Genomic DNA, 22,921 nt, shown 5'->3' with positions numbered 1-22,921 from the left:
TATAAAAATTTTGAGATTTTTGGCAAAAAATTGCAATTTCTTGAGCTGCCTCGCCACGTCACGGCAAATCTCATTAGAGGCAGTCCTACACTAAAATATTTTTATAAAATGTGCCATACGGCCTCATATATGAATAGTAGAACTGCTCTTAGCAGCACTCACCTGGTCTATTTCAATCCCGTACCCATGACTGAGTCACGGCTGTGGGCGAAGCAGCTCAAGAAATTGCAATTTTTTGCCAAAAATCTCAAAATTTTTAAAATAAGTACAGTTTGGAATGTTTAGTGCTGTAGTGCACATTTGGTGCTGCTTTTTGTTTTTTCTTCATTGAATTGGTCGGTGGTTGACCTCCACCTTGCTTTGCACCCCAATTTGGGATGTATTCCATCTGTCTAGATTTTGGCGGTTGGTGACTGTTCACATTAAGTCATCAGGCTTTGTCCACAGGCTATTTACTTCATGCAGCATTTGCTTGGACCTGTCCCGCCCACAGCCATGACTCAGTCATGGGTACGGGATTGAAATAGACCAGGTGAGTGCTGCTAAGAGCAGTTCTACTATTCATATGTGAGGCCGTATGGCACATTTTATAAAAATATTTTAGTGTAGGACTGCTTCAAATGAGATTTGCCGTGACGTGGCGAAGCAGCTCAAGAAATTGCAATTTTTTGCCAAAAATCTCAAAATTTTTAAAATAAGTACAGTTTGGAATGTTTAGTGCTGTAGTGCACATTTGGTGCTGCTTTTTGTTTTTTCTTCATTGAATTGGTCGGTGGTTGACCTCCACCTTGCTTTGCACCCCAATTTGGGATGTATTCCATCTGTCTAGATTTTGGCGGTTGGTGACTGTTCACATTAAGTCATCAGGCTTTGTCCACAGGCTATTTACTTCATGCAGCATTTGCTTGGACCTGTCCCGCCCACAGCCATGACTCAGTCATGGGTACGGGATTGAAATAGACCAGGTGAGTGCTGCTAAGAGCAGTTCTACTATTCATATGTGAGGCCGTATGGCACATTTTATAAAAATATTTTAGTGTAGGACTGCTTCAAATGAGATTTGCCGTGACGTGGCGAAGCAGCTCAAGAAATTGCAATTTTTTGCCAAAAATCTCAAAATTTTTAAAATAAGTACAGTTTGGAATGTTTAGTGCTGTAGTGCACATTTGGTGCTGCTTTTTGTTTTTTCTGTGCACATTTAGCTGCAGTACACATCGGGTAATTAACCCGATGTGTGCTGTAACTAGGAGAGCAGGGAGCCAGCGCTAAGCGGTGTGCGCTGCTCCCTGCTTTCTGCACGTGTAGCTGCGTGCGCTGGTAACCAAGGTAAATATCGGGTTGGTTACCCGATATTTACCTTAGTTACCAAGCGCAGCATTGCTTCAGTGCGTCGCTGCTGGCTGGGGCTGGGACACTGGTTGCTGGTGAGCTCACCAGCAACTCGTGTAGCCACGCTCCAGCGATACCTGCCAGGTCAGGTTGCTGGTGGGATCACTGGAGCGTCGCAGTGTGACATCTCACCAGCAACCTCCTAGCAACTTACCAGTGATCCCTATCAGGTTGGATCGTTGTTGGGATCGCTGGTAAGTTGTTTAGTGTGACGGTACCTTAAGTCGCAGTGCCCTCATACACATCAAACTATTGTCTGAGACTGCTGATATCTGCGGCATCCTAGAATTGTGCAAATTGCTATGTACTGTGGATATTTCTTGTGTCTGACGATGTTGAGCTTCTCCAGTTTATGGTTGGAACATACAACAGTTGTTGGCCAGGGATGCAAGCAAAAGTCAGTTATTATAAGAGAGTATACAGACAACACAGCAGGGGCTTTCAGCCAAACATATATATATATATATATATATATATATTTGTGTCTTGAGTTCAAATCCCACCAATGCAACATCTGCAAGGAATGTGTATGTCTCCCCGTGTTTGCGCCGTTTTTTTATGGGTACTTTAGTTTCTTCCTCTCAGTGAGAGAAACAAAATTAAAATTTTGTAGTTGTGATACCTTTTAATGGCTAACTAAAACAAAAATAAAATATGATGTTATAAAGCAAGCTTTCGAGACATCTCAGGTCCCTTCCTCACTCATGCCTGAGGAAGAGACCTGAGATGTCTCGAAAGCTTGCTTTATAACATCATATTTTATTTTTGTTTTAGTTAGCCATTAAAAGGTATCACAACTACAAAATTTTAATTTTGTTTCTCTCACTGAGAGCAATCAATCATTTTTCAACTGGCTAACACGGTACCAAAACCTTTTTCTTTTAACTTAGTTTCTTCCCATACGCCAAAGACATACCTATAAGGAAAGTAGATTGTAAAGTGCTGTAGACATTAATAGTGCTATATAAGTAATCGTAATAATTAAGTTTGGTATCGCATATTGTACTTAACTAGGGAATCATAATGCCAGGTCATTTTTATAGCACTTTGAACATCATAAAAACAAACCTGATGGAACAATTGCGGGGGGTTCACATTTTTTCACTGCACTTGGACTTGGAATTTTTTTCCTATTTTCCAGTATATTAAGTGGTAAAATGAATGGTGTCGAAAAAGACAACAATTCGTCCTACAAAAGAAAAAAGATCACAAATAGAAAAAATAAAAAAAGTTATGGTTCTTGGAAAAAGGAGAGTAAAAAAATGAAAGAGAAAAAAAAAGGAAAATCACCTGGTCAGTAAGGGAATAAGGATGATTATTGATTTTTTTTCTCTTCTTTCTTTTATGTAGTATTAATAACAACAAACGGAACAGAGAAATTGTAAGGATCACAGCGGAGAACCAGGCAATACACAAGAAGATTCTGGACAGCAAACCATACTATGATCACAAGAAATGGGAACGTGAATGGAAGGTGATTTGATATTCGTGTTGCAATAGTGATATAAATGCTGCTATAGTACCTAGAGGAGATAACCCCAATGACCTGGGAACATTTCAGGAATCAGGCTCAGATCATGATCAATCATATTGTTACTGAACTACACATTTCAATAGGCGTCTTGTACCTGCAACATTAGTGGTTTTTGTTATGATCAGTCCTTTTTGGGCCCGTATCACTTGGTATGAGTGAGCTGCATACAACATCTTCCATACACCACAAAAAAGCATTGCTCCCATCTGTTCGCTCTCTAATAAGCAGAGGATGAGATCTCTAATGAGTACTCATGGGTGTCTTTTGTAGTTTTATTTCTTTGAAGTCAAGAATTATTATGAAATTACTAGAATAATTCCTTAAATGCTGGATGTCCAGCTCATGTGTAACAAAATTTCTCATAAGACCTATTCTATTATCTTCTCTAGCCATTCGTCACCCTATCAAATAACTAAGGAAGCAACAGAGTTGAAATCTTTTGGGTGGACCTTTGTAACCTAGAAGCCAAATTTTCCTAATGGAGTTCTAAACATTTCTTTAGAGTTATTTGAATTGGCCCAGTTTTGTTCAGGGCATAGTTTAGTGGCCAACACAATATAGCTCTGCGTGTCCATGCTGAGTGCAGACCAAACAATGGTGGTTATTGATCATTACTAGGACTGATAACATGTATTGATCTTAGTCACTAGCATTTCTGGTTCCACTAACCAAAGAGTTGATTTGCAGATCTAGATCCCACCTCAGCAAATTATGACTTATTGCTTTACTATAACTCTATCAGCTGGGACCAAATCTGACCACTAGAATAATAGTTCTGTGACTCCAGGGTTGGACATACATCTTAGGTAGCAAATCTAAGAATCCCTCCACCGAGTATAGGCATATAACCCGTGAAGGAAAAACGTCACCAAAGTAAATAGAATATATAAAAGATATTTTATTGAATCAAAAATTAAAATCATGTAAGAACAGTATAGGAAAGATAGGAGACAGGGACAATCCCTGATTATGGCAGCAGAAAACAACAAATCCGAAAGTACCAGTGCATATACAGGGCCTTTTAAATGATAACAAGCAACATACATTAATAAGCAAGTGCAAACAATAATATGTGATTATGTATTATGAATATATTAGAAATGTATGCTGCTGATAAAGGCAATGGAAAGAGGTATGCTGTGCATATATGAAATATCCCTTCCACAAGGAAATTATTTTTAGAGAACAAAGATATAACTTGTGAACACCGGGGGGGATGTCTGCTCAGAGAAGCAGAAAAAGTGCTGCATAAATATACCTTAATATGAAGGCCTGTACAGTCCAAGTGGTCGGTGCGTCCGCTGCCAACCCCGACACGTGTTTCGTGACTTCCTCAAGGGGTGCTGGGTCAAGTTGAGGAAGTCATGAAACACGTGTCGGGGTTGGCAGCGGATGCACCGACCACTTGGACTGTACAGGCCTTCATATTAAGGTATATTTATGCAGCGCTTTTTCTGCTTCTCTGAGCAGACATCCCCCTGGTGTTCACAAGTTATATCTTTCTCTATAAATAATTTCTTTGTGGAAGGGATTTTTCATATATGCACAGCATACCTCTTTCCATTGCCTTTATCAGCAGCATACATTTCTAATATATTCATAATACATAATCACATATTATTGTTTGCACTTGCTTATTAATGTATGTTGCTTGTTATCATTTAAAAGGTCCTGTATATGCACTGTTACTTTTGGATTTGTTGTTTTCTGCTGCCATAATCTGGGATTGTCCCTGTCTCCTATCTTTCCTATACTGTTGTTACATGATTTTAATTTTTGATTCAATAAAATATCTTTTATATATTCTATTTACTTTGGTCACGTTTTTCCTTCACGGGTTATATGCCTATACTCGGTGGAGGGATTATTGGATTTGGTACTCATCATAGTGACTCTGCAGAGTTTTTAATCTCATACATCTTAGGTAACCTGTGTAGCTGCACATGAGCCCAACATATTAGGATGGAACAGTAGGTTAGGACTGTCTATTACACTTCATCATATGGGCAATACTAATGATTTGCATCTACAGCTCCTATTTATTAATGGTTAAATTGACCAGTGATGAACTTTCTGGAGAGCCTTAAAGATGTTCTTCCTGATCAAATTGACATGATGTGAACACTGCCTTTAAAGTAGTGAAGGTTCCTTTGTGAGAGCCCAATGTCAGCTGATCTATTCTGGTATTTGTTGCTGTGTTATAATATTATTTTATAGTATTATTTTAAATCCACACACATATTATAAAATTCTTCTTTGAGTAACTACTGTGAAAATAACTACACATAATCAAGCATGATGCCATGAATCAGCATTTGTAATATAGAAAGAACAGAGACAGAAACATCTAGGATAGGTGATTTGTCATTTGTTATTAAGAAATATGAGTCCAACTTCAGCTTGGATCGCTTTATTTAAGGCCAATTAGAATTTTCTTGGCTAGCTCACTTAAAATTTGTCAAGCTCCATACACTACGATGAAAAGCAATGCTCTAGTTATTATTATTTATTATTAATATTTATTTATAGAGCACCATTAATTCCATGGTGCTGTACATGAGAAGGGGTTACATACAAAATACATATACAAGTTAACAGTAGACAGACTAGTACAGAGGGAAGAGGGCCCTACCCTTGCAAGCTTATATTCTGTGGACTTTGGGGAGGAGACAATAGGTGTGGTGTTGATTGGGCTGCGGCTCTGCACGGTGGTGAGGCGGCGGCAGCTCCGCACAGTGGTGAGGCAGTAGCTGTGGTGGTGGTGAAGCAGTGGGATCATTGAAGATTATAGGCATTCCTGAACAGATGAGTTTTCAAGTTCCGTTTGAAGCTTGCAAGTGTAGCAGATAATCTGACGTTTTGAGGCAGCGAATTCCAGAGGATAGGGGATGCTCAGGGGAAGTCTTGGAGGCGTTTGCATGAGGAGCGAATGAGAGAAGAGGAGAGAAGGAGATCTTGCGAGGAGCAGAGATTATGTTTTGGAGTGTAGTGGGAGATTAGTTCAGAGATATACGGAGGAGACAGATTATGGATGGCTTTGTAGGTCAGTATTAGTAGTTTGAATTGGATACTGTGGAAGATTGAAAACCAATGGAGGGATTTGCAGAGGGGAGAAGCAAGGTGGTATTGAAGAGAGAGCTGGATCAGTCAGGCAGCAGAATTAAGAATGTATTGGAGAGGGTCAAGATGGTTAGCAGGGAGGCCACAGAGGAGGATGTTGCAGTAATCCAGGCGGGAGATTATGAGGGCATGCACTAGCATTTTTGCAGATTGCAAATTGAGGAAGGGACGGATTCTGGAAATGTTTTTGAGTTGAAGATGGCAGGAGGTGGTGAGGGATTGGATGTGTGGTGTGAAGAACAAGGCAGAGTTGAGGGTCACTCCAAGGCACCAAACTTTGGATACTGGGGAGAGCATGATGTTATTTATTGTAATAGATAGATCAGGTAGAGAGTGTAGGTGAGATGGAGAAAATATAATTGGTTCAGTTTTGGCCACATTGAGCTTTAGGAAGCGAGAGAAGGAGGATATGGCCAATAGAAACTCTGGGATTCTGGACAGCAGAGATCTGACATCTGAACCAGAAAGGTAGATCTGAGTGCCATCAACATATAGATGGTACTTGAAGCCATTGAACTTAATGAGTTGTCCCAGGCCGAATGTATATATGGAAAAAGTAAGGGTCCCAGTACTGAGCCTTGAGGGACGCCAACAGAGAGAGGGCGGGATGAAGAGGTTGTGTGGGAGTGGGAGACACTAAAAGTGCGATTGGAAAGGTATGAAGAGGTCCAAGAGAGAGGGCAAGATCTCTGACACCAAGAGAAGAGAGGATCTGTAATAGAAGGGAGTGGTCGACAGTGTCAAAGGCTGAGGACAGGTGTAGAAGTAGGAGTATAGAGAAGTGATTTTTAGCTTTGGCAGTAAGTTGTTTGTGATTTTAGTCAGGGCAGTTTCAGTAGAATGATGTGGATGGAAGCCGGACTGTAGGTTGTCAAAGAGAGAGTTAGACGAGAGATGAGAAGAAAGTTCAGCATGCTGTTCGAGGAGTTTTGAGGCAAACGGGAGTAGTGATATGGGCCGATAGCTGGTAGCAGAGGTTGGATCAAGGGAAGGTTTCTTTAGGATGGGTGTGACTGTTGCATGTTTAAAGGCAGATGGGAAGATCGCAGTGGTTAAAGATAGGTTAAAAAGATGGGTTAAGGCTGGAATAAGGTTAGTGGTGAGGTTGGTGAGGAGGTGGGATGGGATGGGGTCAAGTGCGGAAGTGGTGAGTTGTGCTTTCGAGAGAAGACTTGTGAGCTCTCCTTCGGTGATGGTGGGGAGGAAGTTTATGGGGGAGGGGCAATGGTCTGTTATATAAGGGGGTTGTGGTGGTTGAGCAGAAAAGACTTGCCTGGTTTGGTCGATCTTTTCTTTGAAATATGTTGCAAAGTCTTCTGCAGAGATGAGGGAGGTTGGAGGGGGCAGTGGTGGGCGAAGGAATAACTGTTTGGCGTTGTGTGTTGTGTGAGGATATGAGGGTTCTGAAGTAATCCTGTTTAGCAGAGGTGAGTGCTGAACGAAATGTGTGACTTGCATTTTTGAATGTGGTGAAATCTTCCTGGGAGTGCATTTTCTTCCACCACCGCTTAGCAGCCCTAAACAGTTGCCGAAGCTTTTTAGTGAGGCTGTTGAGCCAGGGTTGTCTATTGATTCGTCTCGCTCTGCTGTTCATGAGAGGGGTGACTGAATCAATAGCTGATGTGAGAGTGGCATTGTAGAAAATGATGGCACTGTGTGTGTCATGGAGAGAATATATGGAGGATAGAGGTAGGATAAAGTCAGAAAGGGTGTGCATGTTGAGATGTGCAAGGTTTCTGCGGGGGTGTGCTAGGTGTTAGACAGGGGGGGCAGGTGAGGAGAACAGGGCTGAAAAGGTCAGTAGGTGGTGGTCAGATAGGAGGAGAGGGGAGGTTGTGAGGTCAATAGAAGGAGAAGGGAGGTTGTGACGTCAGATAGAAAGCAGAGGCGGGTGAAGATAAGGTCTAGTGTGTGTCCATCTTTATGGGTGGCAAAGGTGGACCACTGAGTTAGACCAAAAGACGAAGCGAGGGACAGGAGTTTGGAGGCTGCCAACTGGCTGGTGTCAGTGGGGATGTTGAAGTCACCCATGATGATAGTGGGAATGTCAGCAGAGAAAAAGTGTAGGAGCCAGGCAGAGAATTGGTTGATGAAGGCAGTGGGAGGGCCAGGGGGTCTGTATATGATGGCCACTTGGAGGTTGGAGGAAGAATAGATTCGGACAGAGTGCACTTCAAAGGAAGGCAGGACAAGGGAGGGTAGAGGTGGGATTGGGTTAAAGCTGCAGTTGTTAGAAAGAAGGAGACCCACTCCTCTACCCTGTCTATTGCCAGGGCGAGGAGTGTGGCTGAAGTGAAGGCCACCGTAACACAGTGCAGCTGGGGAGGCAGTATCAGAGGGTTTCAGCCATGTTTCGGTGAGACACAGAAAGGATAGATTGCTAGAGGTAAAGAGATCGTGAATGACATGCAGTTTATTACATACAGAACGAGCGTTTCAGAGCACTCCAGAGATAGGGAGTGGTGGAGTGGGTGAGAAGGGAATGGATTTTATATTGGAGAGGTTGTGGTAATTTGTAGTAGGTGGGGAGTGATAAGTGAGTGATAAAGAGGGGTGTACCATCTGTAGGGGGCCAGGATTGGGAGATATGTCACCAGCTTGAGACTAAGTAGAGAAAGGGAGAGCAGGTGAGAGGAGAGTGGACGGCATGGCCTGTGAGATATTAGGAGCGATCTGAGGTTTAGGAGCAGGTTAGCAGATGAGGACAGGTGGGGATGTAGGAGGGAAAGGGAGATGATTATTTGTTTGGAGAGTGCTGGGGTTTGGGGATATCGAAGGAGAGTGAGGAAAAGTGGGGAAAAGACTATGAGGGCATAGGTGAACATGGTGAAAGTAAGGTTTGAAAAAGGGGGGTAAGAAGGAAAAAATAAAAAAGTGCAAGCAGCAAACACAGTTAATGAGAGGTAAATGTCACCTTCTGGTCACTTCTGGGACATTTCTGGAATATTTCTGATTGCCCACTTAAAAAATCCCACTTATGAAATCACACCAGACCAGTTCTGTCTGATAGTTTGCTAACAAGTGGTTTCAATGAATCCTGTGTTCTGTCACTTTTATTTAGGCTTCAAGAAAGTTTCTACAACACACATCTCCTTACAACGCTCTGACAAAGGTATGATATTTGTGCGTTTCATGACTGTTAAGTGTTAACCAATAGAAAGTGATCCAGAACAGGTCACGAGTTAGGAGACTATATATGCATGAATATGGAAGACACTTGAGTAGTGCTAACTGACCTAGATCTGTGACCTCATGTGCAGTTGAGTATTATTCCATCTCATTGACATAATTGAGAATATAACAGATGCTATGTCCCCAGCAGGGTGGGATCTCAAGTAAGCAAAAGTAAAAGGGCAAAAATTAAAAGTTTACTAAATTTCATTGAGCTCTATATCTCCTAAATGGTTTTGCCATCATTCCAGAGGCTCCATTGTTGAAATTGTAGCTGAAGCCTATGCTAACCATGACCGCAGAACACTAGCATGAACTACGTGGTTTGCTATAGAACAGTTTTAGGATTTTCTATGCTGTCTTTCAAGTGTCTTGTGTTAATTTTACTCAGGTGACACATTGCAGCATGCTAGTGGTTGAAACTAATGCCTTGCAACTAAAGTCCTGCATTTGATGCCACCCCAGCAGCGGATCGAACCGCTCGGATCCGGGGGTGGTGATCATTCATGGCTCGAGGGTCTCTGGACCCAGGGGCTTAGGGGCCACACTCAAATGGAAAGGGAGTATTTACAGGGGATTTGGTGTAGTTCGTGATGACACCCATGGTGTGCGGTAATTGGGGAGTACTGCCGCTGCCGTTGGGAGTACCCGGGGTGATGGAGTGAGCTTGGTGACAGTGCCCTCCATGGGTAGGGGTAGGCCCCGGGACTCTGGTGGGAGATGCAGTGACGCAGTGCAGGGGTCAGTCCGGTACTCGCTGAGCAATGAAGCAGACGCTGACAACAGGCTAAACCAAGTCTCTGAACGCCATTGCCGGAGGGAGCTCGTCTGGGTCCCGTCCCCCACAGTACTGCTGGTGGTCCATAACCTGCCTCCTGGCACTAAGTTTTAGATTATCCGTTGTGGCCCGGTAGCTTGGAGCTGTCCAGGCCCTGCTCCCCACTGTGGCTAAGTGGAGGAGCCTGCTCTCAGGGGCTCACGCTTTGGATTTCAGTGGGCTGCTTGCTAGGTAAACCCTATCCCCCTCATTGCGCTAGTGCCCCCGATCTCTGAGCTGGTGGGAACAGTCCATAATAGCCCCGACCTCCGCAGGTTAATTGCTCGGTTGCCTGAAGCTTCTCCCCGACCTAGGGTCCATGTACCTTGTCGTGCCTTCAGTCCCGGACTGGTGATAGGACCAAGCTTCTGACCGTCCTCCTTAACAGGTCCCAGGCACCTAGCCTCAATCCCCTGTGACCGGGGGTCCGACTCCTCTAGGTCCAGACTACCTTCTGCGACCTAGTTTACTTCTTTCCTGGGAACTCCAACTCCCAGCTTCCTCAGAGCTCCTCACAGTTCGAGGGCTACCACTCAAATGAACTTGACACCTCCCACCTCCCTGTCTGACCCCTAGGTGGGTGGCCCTATTCCTGCTTAAGCAGTCCACTGGTGTGACTGACAGGTGTGGTGCAAGGTGTGTCTAGGATTTGGGAATGCTGACGGAGGCAGTACTGTAGGATAGAGACCCAGAACCGTGGGGGTTTGAATACTGCACGGGTAGGGCAGTTTGTGCAGTACCCTGTGACGACCTGAATAGTCCAGAAGCGTCACACATGTTTGATGCATGAGGGTAGGAGAATGGTAATCAGTGGTTAATATACCCACCTATAGCAGTCTGATTCAAACCTCCTCGATGTCTCTCCTCCCTGTTAAGATCCCATACTGCTCAGTATAAGCCGCTGCTGTCAGATTGGGTGGGCAGAGAATACATTTTGACTTGTCAGCTATTTCTTTTTCTAAGTTTTCTAAGTTTTTTAACTAGACTGCTCCATACACAGTGCCTTGCGAAAGTAGTCGGCCCCCTTTAACTTTTCAATGTTTTTCCACATTGCAGGCTTCAAACATAAAGATAAAATTTTTTAATTTTTTTGGTAAAGAATCAACAACAAGTGGGACAAAATTGTGAAGTAGAACTGAATTTATTGCTTATGTTAAGCTTTTGTAAAAAATTAGTAACAGAAAATTGGGGCGTACAATATTATTCGGCCCCCTTAAGTTAATACTTTGTAGCTCCAACTTTTGCTGTGATTACAGCTGCAAGTCGCTTGGGGTATGTCTCTATAAGTTTTGCACATCGAGAGACTGAAATTCTTGCCCATTTTTCCTTTGCAAACAGCTGGAGCTGAGTAAGGTTGGATGGAGAGCGTTTGTGAACAGCAGTTTTCAGCTCTCTCCACAGATTCTCGATTAGATTCAGGTCTGGACTTTGACTTGGCCATTCTAACACCTGGATACGTTTATTTGTGAACCATTCCATTGTAGATTTTGCTCTATGTTTTGGATCATTGTCTTGTTGGAAGACAAATCTCCGTCCCAGTCGCCGGTCTTTTGCAAACTCCAACAGGTTTTCTTCAAGAATGGTCCTGTATTTGGCTCCATCCAACTTCCCATCAATTTTAAACATCTTCCCTGTCCCTGCTTAAGAAAAGCAGGCCCAAACCATGATGCTGCCACCCCCGTGTTTGACAGTGGGGATGGTGTGTTCAGGGTGATGAGCTGTGTTGCTTTTACGCCAAACATATAATTTGGCATTGTGCACAAAAAGTTTGATTTTGGTTTCATCTGACCAGAGCACCTTCTTCCACATGTTTGGTGTGTCTCCCAGGTGGCTTGTGGCAAACTTTAAACAACACTTTTTATGGCTATCTTTGAGAAATGGCTTTCTCCTTGCCAATCTTCCATAAAGGCAAGATTTATGCAGTGTACAACTGATTGTTGTCCTATGGACAGACTCTTCCACCTCAGCTGTAGATCTCTGCAGTTCATCCAGAATGATCATGGGCCTCTTGGCTGCATCTCTGAACAATCTTTTCCTTGTTTGAGATGAAAGTTTAGAGGGAAGGACGGGTCTTGGTAGATATGCAGTGGTATGATACTCTTTTTCCATTTCAATATGATCGCTTGCACAGTGCTCCTTGGGATGTTTAAAGTTTTGAGAATCTTTTTGTATCCAAATCCAGTTTTAAACTTTTCCACAACAGTATCACGGACCTGCCTGTTGTGTTCTTTGGTCTTCACGATGCTCTCTGTGCTTTAAACAGAACCCTGAGACTATCACAGAGCAGGTGCATTTATACGGAGACTTGATTACACACAGGTGGCTTATATTTATCATCATCTTCAGTCATTTAGGACAACATTGGATCATTCAGAGATCCTCAATGAACTCCTGGAGTGAGTTTGCTGCATTGAAAGTAAAGGGGATGACTAATATTGCACGCCCCAATTTTCAGTTTTTTATTTTTTACAAAAATTTAACATAAGCAATAAATTTCATTCTACTTCACAATTGTGTCTCACTTGTTGTTGATTCTTCAACAAAAATTAAAATGTTTTATCTTTATGTTTGAAGCCTGAAATGTGGGAAAAGGTTGAAAAGGTCAATGGGGCCGAATACTTTCGCAAGGCACTGTATCAGGATTTGGCAGCCATTCTGAAATGAATTTTCAAAGTAAGCATGCCACCCTCTTCAGACATAGGAGAGCTATTTAAAAATGTATGCAATTAGTATTGTGAAACTTGATGAAAAATCCACTTTAAAGAGAACCTGTCAGCTGTATTTAGCACTATAAAGTAAATACATGGCCATAATGGCGCTGTAATGCTGATTAACTGGATTCCTGCAGTGAAGGAATCCGATCTGTGGTTGTTGAATAATCCTGTAAAGTTTTCATCTGATGACGTCTTCTGTGCATTGGTGTCCATTGATATACACTTTTATATAGATATACAGTAGGAGGTATAACATGCATTTATGTATTTTTTTTTTCTAACATTTGTACCATTTTATTTTTTAAACCCAGGGCAAATGAGTGGCATGAAAGCCTGCTGATACATCATGAAGACTTCCAAGAGCCACAATTGTCCATGAGTAAAATAAAAGGAGCTGCATGAAAAATATTTTGATGATTATGTAATTCTTAGCATCTTTTTTCTTTGTTACACGTCTCCCAGTCTCCTAGTAAATATGTCATCATAGATTAATAGAGTCTGATAATAGTAAATCTTATATAAAAGTAATGTTTAAGTGAAAATGACTATAAAATGTGCTTAACAAGATGGCCATCAGCTGTTGTTGAAATGCTGATTCATTTACACTTTTATTGGTTTGCTTCCGATGGTTGATATTAACAGTGTCTAATATGGCAAGTGCTTCTCAGCCACATTAAGTATTAAAGGATGTATTCTATGACATACATTATTAAACACCTTATTGAAGTGATGTACAGAAGATTACAGTGTGAAAACACCATGACTGACTACAGCAGGGGTCCCCAACTCCAGTCCTCGAGGGCCGCCAACAGTGCATGTTTTCAGGATTTCCTTAGCTTTGCATGGGTGTTGCAATCATCAACTGTGCAGGTGATTAAATTATCACATGTGCATTACTATGGAAATCCTGAAAACATGCACTGTTGGCGACCCTTGAGGACTGGAATTGGGGACCCATGGACTACAGTGTAAAGATTATGACCTTAAAGCCAAATGTTAGTGATATGGTTCTTAGATTTCTGTCAGTTTCAGAGGCGTAGCTAGGTGTTCGACTTATGAGGGCGAACCTTCTGAATGGACCCCTAACCATGTTTACCCCTCTGTTACAGTTTGCTGCCTTCTATACCACACTGCACGCTTCTTTCAAACTCTGCCCCCCATCACACCCTGCCCCCCTCTGTCACACTCTGCCCCCCTCTGTCACACCCTGCCCCCTTCTGTCACAGTTTACACCTCTTTGTCATAGTCTGCCCCTCTCTGTCACACTCTGCACCCCTATCACAGCCTGCACCCCTCTGGCATAGTCTGTAACCCTGTCACAGCTTGCCCCCTCTGTCACACTCTGCCCCCCTCTGTCACACTCAAGCTTCATTTCCCCAAATTACAGCCACATTCTCCAGTCACAAGTCACCGCCAAGAAGAAACCTAACTTTCAATTCCCGCTGCTGTGTCAATCTGCATAGGGCAACACCATCCTGAATTATATAGTTCCCAATAAATTGCTTTTACAGAGATAGAAGAATTGTGCTCTGTTCAGTGAGTCTGTTGTGTTGATGCTGTTATACTTGAAAACACACAACAGATCGCATCAAGAACTTGGAGGGCCACATCAGGGAGGCCAGACTCATAGTTTGGGGAATATTGCCATAAACTATGACATTTTGTTTTGACAGCCAAACCATTTTTTTGTAAGACAGTTAGAACAGGTATAGCTAAATGTATCTGCCACACATCATATGTTTGTAACCTTGGATGTTCTTATTCTAAAGCAATTTACTATGTTTACACTCAAATGTTGCAAGTACTTGAGCATTGAAGTATTTCCTTACAAACAATTTATCCGTCTCTCTTATTATCAACCTCATCCCACTTATCACGTTTTAAGAATAAAGATGCTTGAAGTTCATGTTGGAAGAGACTTTGTAGGGGATGCCATGTATAAGTATAATGATCGTGGTCCTGGAGGTCATGACCGCGACCAGACTCAGGGGAGGAAAGGCAGTAAGCAGGGAGCCGGCTTCTGCTGATGCTGGTAACCAATGTAAATATCGGGTAACCAAGAAGCCCTTTCCTTGGTTACCCGATATTTACCTTTGTTACCAGCGTTCGCCGCTTTCACGCTGTCAATGCCGGCTCCCTGCATACATAGCCAGACTACACATCAAGTAATTAACCCGATGTGTACTCTGGCTAGGAGTGCAGGGAGCCAGCGCTAAGCGGTGTGCGCTGGTAACCAAGGTAAATATCAGATTGGTTACCCGATATTTACCTTAGTTACCAAGCGCAGCATCGCTTCCACACGTCGCTGCTGGCTGGGGGCTGGTCACTAGTTGCTGGTGAGGTCTGCCTGTTTGACAGCTCACCAGCAACCCGTGTAGCGACGCTCCAGCGATCCCTGCCAGGTCAGGTTGCTGGTGGGATCGCTGGAGCGTCGCTTAGTGTGACGGTACCTTTAGTATACAGACACTCCCAGCAGGGAATGATCCCATTCCACCACGAACTCCACACAGACAAAATAGGAATCATGCATAGTATCAAAGCAGAGAAAGCAACAAGAAAGTGGAAAACAAATAGCAGACGTACAAAGACCACTTATCTGGGAGGAGTTCTGGAAGTGAGCAGAGCTGGTTACAGAATGTCCTTAATACACAGGAGCAATTGAACACCGGCAAGTAACTAGAGAAAACTACTCAGTTAAATAGCCAAATCTGACCCTGATTGCCAGTCCTCCACAGGTGTGCAGCTTTCGCTCCACACATCAACTGCATCGCCAGCACTGACCACAAGAGGGAGCCCCAAACTATAAAACGTATTCACACCACTAGACTTTTGAAGCTAGAATAGTCATTTACCACATTAACAATGTATAGAGTGTATTTCTGTTTAATTTAATGTTAGGTTCATTGAAAAAAATGTGCTTTCCTATCAAAAATAAAGAAATATCTAAGTTACCCTAAACTTCTGAACTGTAGTGTATATTCCGGGAGGAGGACTATATACCAGGATGGGAACATATATATCGAATTAGGCACATATACCAGGATGAGGGACTTATATACCAACATGGGCCTAGATGAGGACATATAGACCAGGATGGGCCCAGTTGCGGATCATATATACCAGGATGGGCCTGGGATGGAGGGATATATACTAGGATTGACCAAGGATGGGGGACATATATACCAGAATGAGCCCAGGATGAGGACGTATATACCAGGATGGGGGTACATATATGCCAGACTGGGTCCAGGATGAGGACATATATATCAGGATGGGGAGATATATATATATATATATATATATATATATATATATATTAGAATGGGACCAGGATAAGGACATACAGTATTTGCCAGCATGGGGGACATATATACCAGGATGGGAACATATATACTAGGATGGGGGATGCATATACATATATACCATGATGGGGAACGTATATATATATATATATATATATATATGTATATATTGTATATATATATATATGTATGTATATATATATATATATATATATATATTATTATTGTTTATTTATAGAGCACCATTAATTACATGGTGCTGTACATGAGGGGGTTACATACAGAATACATATACAAGTTACAATAGACAGACTGGTACAGAGGGAAGAGGGCCCTGCCCTTGCGGGCTTACATTCTAAAGGATTTTGGGGAGGAGACAGTAGGTGGGGTGTAGGTGGGGCGGCGTCTCCGCACGGTGGTGGGGCGGCGTCTCCGCACGGTGGTGGGGCGGCGTCTCCGCACGGTGGTCGGGCGGCGGCTCCGCACGGTGGTCGGGCAGTGAGGTCATTGTAGATTATAGGCATTTCTGAACAGATGAGTTTTCAGGGTCCGTTTGAAGTTTGCAAGTGTAGTAGATAGTCTGACGTGTTGAGGCAGTGAGTTCCAGGAGACTGGGGATGCTCGGGAGAAGTCTTGGAGTTGGTTCCATGAGGAGCGAATGAGAGAGGAGGAGAGAAGGAGATCTTGGGAGGACCGGAGATTACGTTTTGGAGTGTGGCGAGAGATTAGTTCAGAGATATATGGAGGAGACAGATTATGGATAGCTTTGTAGGTCAGGGTTAGTAGTTTGAATTGGATACAATAGAAGATTGGGAGCCAATGGAGGGACTTGCAGAGAGTAGAAGCGGGGTGGTATTGAGGAGAGAGGTGGATCATTCGGGCAGCAGAATTAAGGATGGACTGGAGAGGGGCGAGTGTGTTAGCAGGGACACCACAGAGGAGGATGTTACAGTAATCGATGCGGGAAATTATGAGGGCATGCACTAGCATTTTTGTAGATTGGGGATTGAGGAAAGGGCGGATTCTGGAAATATTTTTGAGTTGAAAACGGCAGGAGGTGGTGAGGGATTGGATGTGTGGTATGAAGGACAGGACAGAGTCAAAGGTCACTCCGAGGCACCGAACTTTGGGTGCTGGGGAGAGCGTGATGTTATTAATTGTAATGGATAGATCAGGTAGAGAGTGCTGGGGAGATGGAGGAAAGATGATCAGTTCAGTTTTGGCCACATTGAGCTTTAGGAAGCGAGAGGAAAAGAAGGAAGATATAGTCGATAGGCACTCTGGGATTCTGGACAGCAGAGATGTGACATCTGGACCAGAGAGGTAGATCTGAGTGTCATCTGCATATAGGTGGTACTGGAAGCCATGGGACTTTATGAGTTGTCCAAGGCCAAATGTATAAATAGAAAAAAGTAAGGGTCCCAGGACAGAGCCTTGAGGGGCACCATATATATGTATATATACAGTGCCTACAAGTAGTATTCAACCCCCGGCAGATTTAGCAGGTTTGATAAGATGCAAATAAGTTAGAGCCTGCAAACTTCAAACAAGAGCAGGATTTATTAACAGATGCATAAATCTTACAAACCAACAAGTTATGTTGCTCAGTTAAATTTTAATAAATTTTCAACATAAAAGTGTGGGTCAATTATTATTCAACACCTAGGTTTAATATTTTGTGGAATAACCCTTGTTTGCAATAACAGCTAATAATCGTCTTTTATAAGACCTGATCAGGCCGGCACAGGTCTCTGGAGTTATCTTGGCCCACTCCTCCATGCAGATCTTCTCCAAGTTATCTAGGTTCTTTGGGTGTCTCATGTGGACTTTAATCTTGAGCTCCTTCCACAAGTTTACAATTGAGTTAAGGTCAGGAGACTGACTAGGCCACTACAACACCTTGATTTTTTCCCTCTTGAACCAGGCCTTGGTTTTCTTGGCTGTGTGCTTTGGGTCGTTGTCTTGTTGGAAGATGAAATGACGACCCATCTTAAGATCCTTGATGGAGGAGCGGAGGTTCTTGGCCAAAATTTCCAGGTAGGCCATGCTATCCATCTTCCCAAGGATGCGGACCAGATGGCCAGGCCCCTTGGCTGAGAAACAGCCCCACAGCATGATGCTGCCACCACCATGCTTGACTGTAGGGATGGTATTTTTGGGGTCGTATGCAGTGCCATCCAGTCTCCAAACGTCATGTGTGTGGTTGGCACCAAAGATCTCGATCTTGGTCTCATCAGACCAGAGAACCTTGAACCAGTCTGTCTCAGAGTCCTCCAAGTGATCATGAGCAAACTGTAGACGAGCCTTGACATGATGCTTTGAAAGTAAAGGTACCTTACGGGCTCGTCTGGAACGGAGACCATTGCGGTGGAGTACGTTACTTATGGTATTGACTGAAACCAATGTCCCCACTGCCATGAGATCTTCCCGGAGCTCCTTCCTTGTTGTCCTTGGGTTAGCCTTGACTCTTCGGACAAGCCTGGCCTCGGCACGGGAGGAAACTTTCAAAGGCTGTCCAGGCCGTGGAAGGCTAACAGTAGTTCCATAAGCCTTCCACTTCCGGATGATGCTCCCAACAGTGGAGACAGGTAGGCCCAACTCCTTGGAAAGGGTTTTGTACCCCTTGCCAGCCTTGTGACCCTCCACGATCTTGTCTCTGATGGCCTTGGAATGCTCCTTTGTCTTTCCCATGTTGACCATGTATGAGTGCTGTTCACAAGTTTGGGGAGGGTCTTAATTAGTCAGAAAAGGCTGGAAAAAGAGATAATTAATCCAAACATGTGAAGCTCATTGTTCTTTGTGCCTGAAATACTTCTTAATACTTTAAGGGAACCAAACAGAATTCTGGTGGTTTGAGGGGTTGAATAAGAAATGACCCTCTGAATAAACTTTTCACAATTTAAAAAAAAAAAAACAAAAAAGAAATAACATTCTTTTTTGCTGCAGTGCATTTCACACTTCCAGGCTGATCTACAGTCCAAATGTCACAATGCCAAGTTAATTCCGAATGTGTAAACCTGCTAAATCTGCAGGGGGTTGAATACTACTTGTAGGCACTGTATGTACATATATATATATATATATATGTACATATATATATATGTATATATATATTTGTACATATATATGTATATATATATATGTACATATATATATATATATATATATATATATATATATATATATATGTACATATATATATATATATATATATATATATATATATATATATATGTATTAGATAGGCACATATATACCAGGATGTGGGACTTATATACCAAGATGGGCCCAGGATGAGGACATATATACCAGTATGAGCCCAGATGGGGATCATATATGCCAAGGCGGTCCTAGGATATAAATACTAGGGTTGACCAAGGATGGGGACATATATATCTGGATAAGGACATATATACCAGGATGACCCAGGATGAGGACATATAAACCATGACGGGGAACATAAATACCAGAATGGGGAACATATGTATCAGTATGGGCCCGAGATGGGGGACATACAGTATATATCAGAATGGGCCCAGGATATGGACATATATATCAGGATGGGGACATACACACCAGGATGAGGACATATATCAGGATGGGGAACATATATACCAGAATGCAAGATGGGGATGTGCTGCCCCCACGTCAGTAGCAGCCGTGCTGCTCGGATCTGGATCCGCAGTGGCTCAAGGGATTTCGTAACCTGGGGGTCGCGCGGACACTCAAATAAAACGGGGACGTATATGTACGGGGATTGATGTAAATACTTCGTGACGCCACCCATGGTGTGTGGTAAGATGTGGTACCACCGCTGCTGTTGTGGAGCACCCGGGGGAGATGGGATAGGAGCTGGATGTTAACCCCTTCGTGGGTAGGGATGGTTGCCCCTGGGCTCACTGTCCAGAACACGGAGAATGTTGTAGGCCAGAGGTGGTGCGCCGGGCCGGACCGAGGAGTGTTGGTGTACTCACTGTGGAATAATTGCACACAAGTCCGTTGGTAAACCAAAAGTCAGTGGCCGGCTGCCGCGTCCGGGTGTACTCGGGTCCCACACCCGGCTGGTGTACCACTGTCCCTTCCTCCGGCACTCTGTTTCTCTTGTGTTGATTTAACCTGTGTGGAATGGGAGAAATCCGCTCCCGGTGTCTTGTGTACCTGAGGAGCCGCTGCCCACAAAAACTGACACTTGGGATTTCAGTGGGTGTTTGCGAATACCCTATCCTTCGCGGTGGGCTGCCGTTTCGTTCTATCTGGGCTCAACTTCTGGAGCTAGGCCTGAAACCTGCTCCCAGCCTGGTGAATTAGAGAAGGGGCTTGCAACCGTCTTCTAACTAGGGTCCAGGTACCCCGCCTGTGCACGGTTTCTGGACCATATCTCCGCTGTCGGTACCAGCGGGCTCCAACCCTGTCCCGGTCCACTCTGGATCTCCCGCAACTATATTCCCGTCGCCTTTGGACATGGTCCACTGCTTGCCACATAGCCAGCAGACCAGGGCCACTACCCTGTCTACCCTCCACTAGGCTCAGCTTTACTCCTGACAGTTCGTCACTGTCACTCCTCTCCACCTGACCTCCAACTTCAAACTCTAAACTCATCTCACTTGTTCCCGCCCCCAGATCCTCAAGAACCCTAGGTGGGCGCTCCCAATCCGCCTGGTCCTGCCCACTGGTGTGTCCTTCTTACCCTGGGTGGGGTGGTAGGATTTTGTGGCTGATGGATGCTTGTGTGGGAAGGTGTTATGTAGGGTGTAGTAAACCTCTGTGACCACCTGGCGGCGCCAGGGCATCACAAGGACATATTTACCAAGTTGGAGAATATATTTTCCAGGATGAGGCCTAGGATGGGTGACATATAGACCAGGATAGGGGACATATGTACCAAGGTGGGGGACATATTTTCTAGGATAGAAGACATATTTACCAGGAAGAGGCCCAGGATGGTGGACATTAGTTCAGGATGGGGGACATCACAACCTAATGAAGGGGGAGGGGAAAACAACTCATATGTCTTTATAGGATTTAGAATGCCTATACATCTAACCAACATGTGGAGGGGGCAGATCCAAATTATGCACCACAAGTATATAAAAAAGACTGACCAACAGATGTCAACACATGCCAGCTGAAAACACAATATAACTACAAAATACATACAGCTGCACTCTAGAATGCTAACAATGAATAATAAAATGCTGGTATTGCATTACTGCTATAGGAATATTTGAAAAAAGAGATACTTAGCTTATGTAATGGCCAATGCATGTAAGCCCGGTAATCAATGACAAGGTTATCCCTAATATACTGGGACCCTATCTTAAATGCCTCTATCTATGTTAAAAACCTACATATGTGGGCAGAAAAGATCCAGCTATAAAAAAGGATGGACATAGCCTGGTTATAGGGTGTAGTGCTCAGTCAGAAAGAAATGCACTACAAAGATAGCAAAAAGACTGACTCGCACATCCAACAGGTGTGAACAGGTGCTAACTGAAAACACAATATAACTACAAAATACATACAGCTGGACTCTAGAATGCTAACAATGAATAAGGGAACTCTGGTATTGCATTACTGCTATAGGAATATTTGAAAAAAATAGATATTTAGCTTATGTACTGGCCAATGCATGTGAGCCCGGTAACCAACAACAAGGTAATCTCTATTATATCGGGAACCTATCTTAAATGCCTCTATCTGGGTTAAAAAAAACCTACATGTCTGGGCAGAAAGGATCCAGCTATAAAGGAAGATGGACACAGCCTGGTTATGTATGTTATGGACATGTAAGTTTTTAACCCACATATAGAGCTAGAGAAAAGAGTCTAAGAAAATGAGATACAGAGGTCTGTCAATTGCTGAGCTTAATTCCCTCAATATCCATGGATGAATGCCATGTGGCCCAGGAGATTTATCAATATTTAATTTCTTCAAATGCAGCCATTCTTCTACATGTGTTAAATTAGTTATGTCAGGTAGTGAACTTTGATTTTTGTCTTGTTGAATGATTCTTCTCATTGTTGTATACAGATTAAAAGTGCCTGTTTAATACCTCAGCTTTTTCTTTTTCCTTTAATCTTATTATCATCTTCTAAAGAGCTGACACCATTTTTCTCTTTTTGGTGTTAAAATTTTAAAACATTTGGGGGATTTATTTTAATGTCATTGCCAATTTGTTTTTCAGTAGCTAAATTTGCTAGCTTGATTTCATTTCTTCATTTCTTATTGAAGTCTTTATATTCCTGAAATGCTATTTCTGAATGCTCTTGAGGAAGTTGATTGAAACGCGCATCAGGATGGAGGGACACTAAAGGGCCATTTGCACGCTGAGACATCGCTAATGATATATCGTTGAGGTCACGGTGTTTGTGACGCACATACGGCGTCGTTAGCGACATCGCAGCATGTGACACCTAGGAACGACCTTAAACGATTGTAAAAGAGTTAGAAATCGTTGGCCTGTAACAAGTCGTTCATTTACCAAAAATCGTTGTCTGGTCAGTAGCGAGGTTGTTCGTCGTTCCTGCGGCACCACACATCGCTAGGTATGACACCGCAGGAACGATGAACATCTCCTTACCTGCCGTCCACCGGCAATGAGGAAGGAAGGAGGGGAGCGGCATGTTCCGGACGCTCATCTCCTCCCCTCCTCTGCTATTAGGCAGCCGCTTAGTGACGCCGCAGTGACGTCGCTATGCACCTCCCCCTTGAAGGAGGGATTGTTCGGCGGTCACGGCGATGTTGCTGAAAAGGTATGTGCATGTGACGTTGCCATAGCGATAATGTTCGCTATGGCAGCGATCACCAAATGTCGCACGAATAACAGGGGCGGGTGCTAACGCGCACGTCATCGCTAGCTATCGCTGGCGATGTC

The 22,921-nt window shown here is 43.4% G+C and overlaps 1 protein-coding gene across 1 annotated transcript in view; it reads left to right on the top strand.

Moving 5' to 3' along the window:
- The window catches only part of CFAP97D1 (CFAP97 domain containing 1), a 116,154-nt gene extending 99,741 nt beyond the window's left edge, over positions 1-16,413 (top strand). The window contains exons 4-6 of the mRNA XM_075349953.1: positions 2,740-2,863; positions 9,105-9,155; positions 13,057-16,413. Of these exons, the coding sequence (XP_075206068.1) occupies positions 2,740-2,863; positions 9,105-9,155; positions 13,057-13,065 (184 nt within the window). The 3' untranslated portion in view covers positions 13,066-16,413. The remainder of the gene's footprint in view (positions 1-2,739; positions 2,864-9,104; positions 9,156-13,056) is intronic.
- The last annotated feature ends 6,508 nt before the right edge of the window (positions 16,414-22,921 follow it).

This window comes from Anomaloglossus baeobatrachus, chromosome 5, assembly GCF_048569485.1.
Source record: "Anomaloglossus baeobatrachus isolate aAnoBae1 chromosome 5, aAnoBae1.hap1, whole genome shotgun sequence".
Taxonomy (NCBI): domain Eukaryota; kingdom Metazoa; phylum Chordata; class Amphibia; order Anura; family Aromobatidae; genus Anomaloglossus; species Anomaloglossus baeobatrachus.
This window is presented reverse-complemented; position numbering and strand designations above follow the sequence as displayed.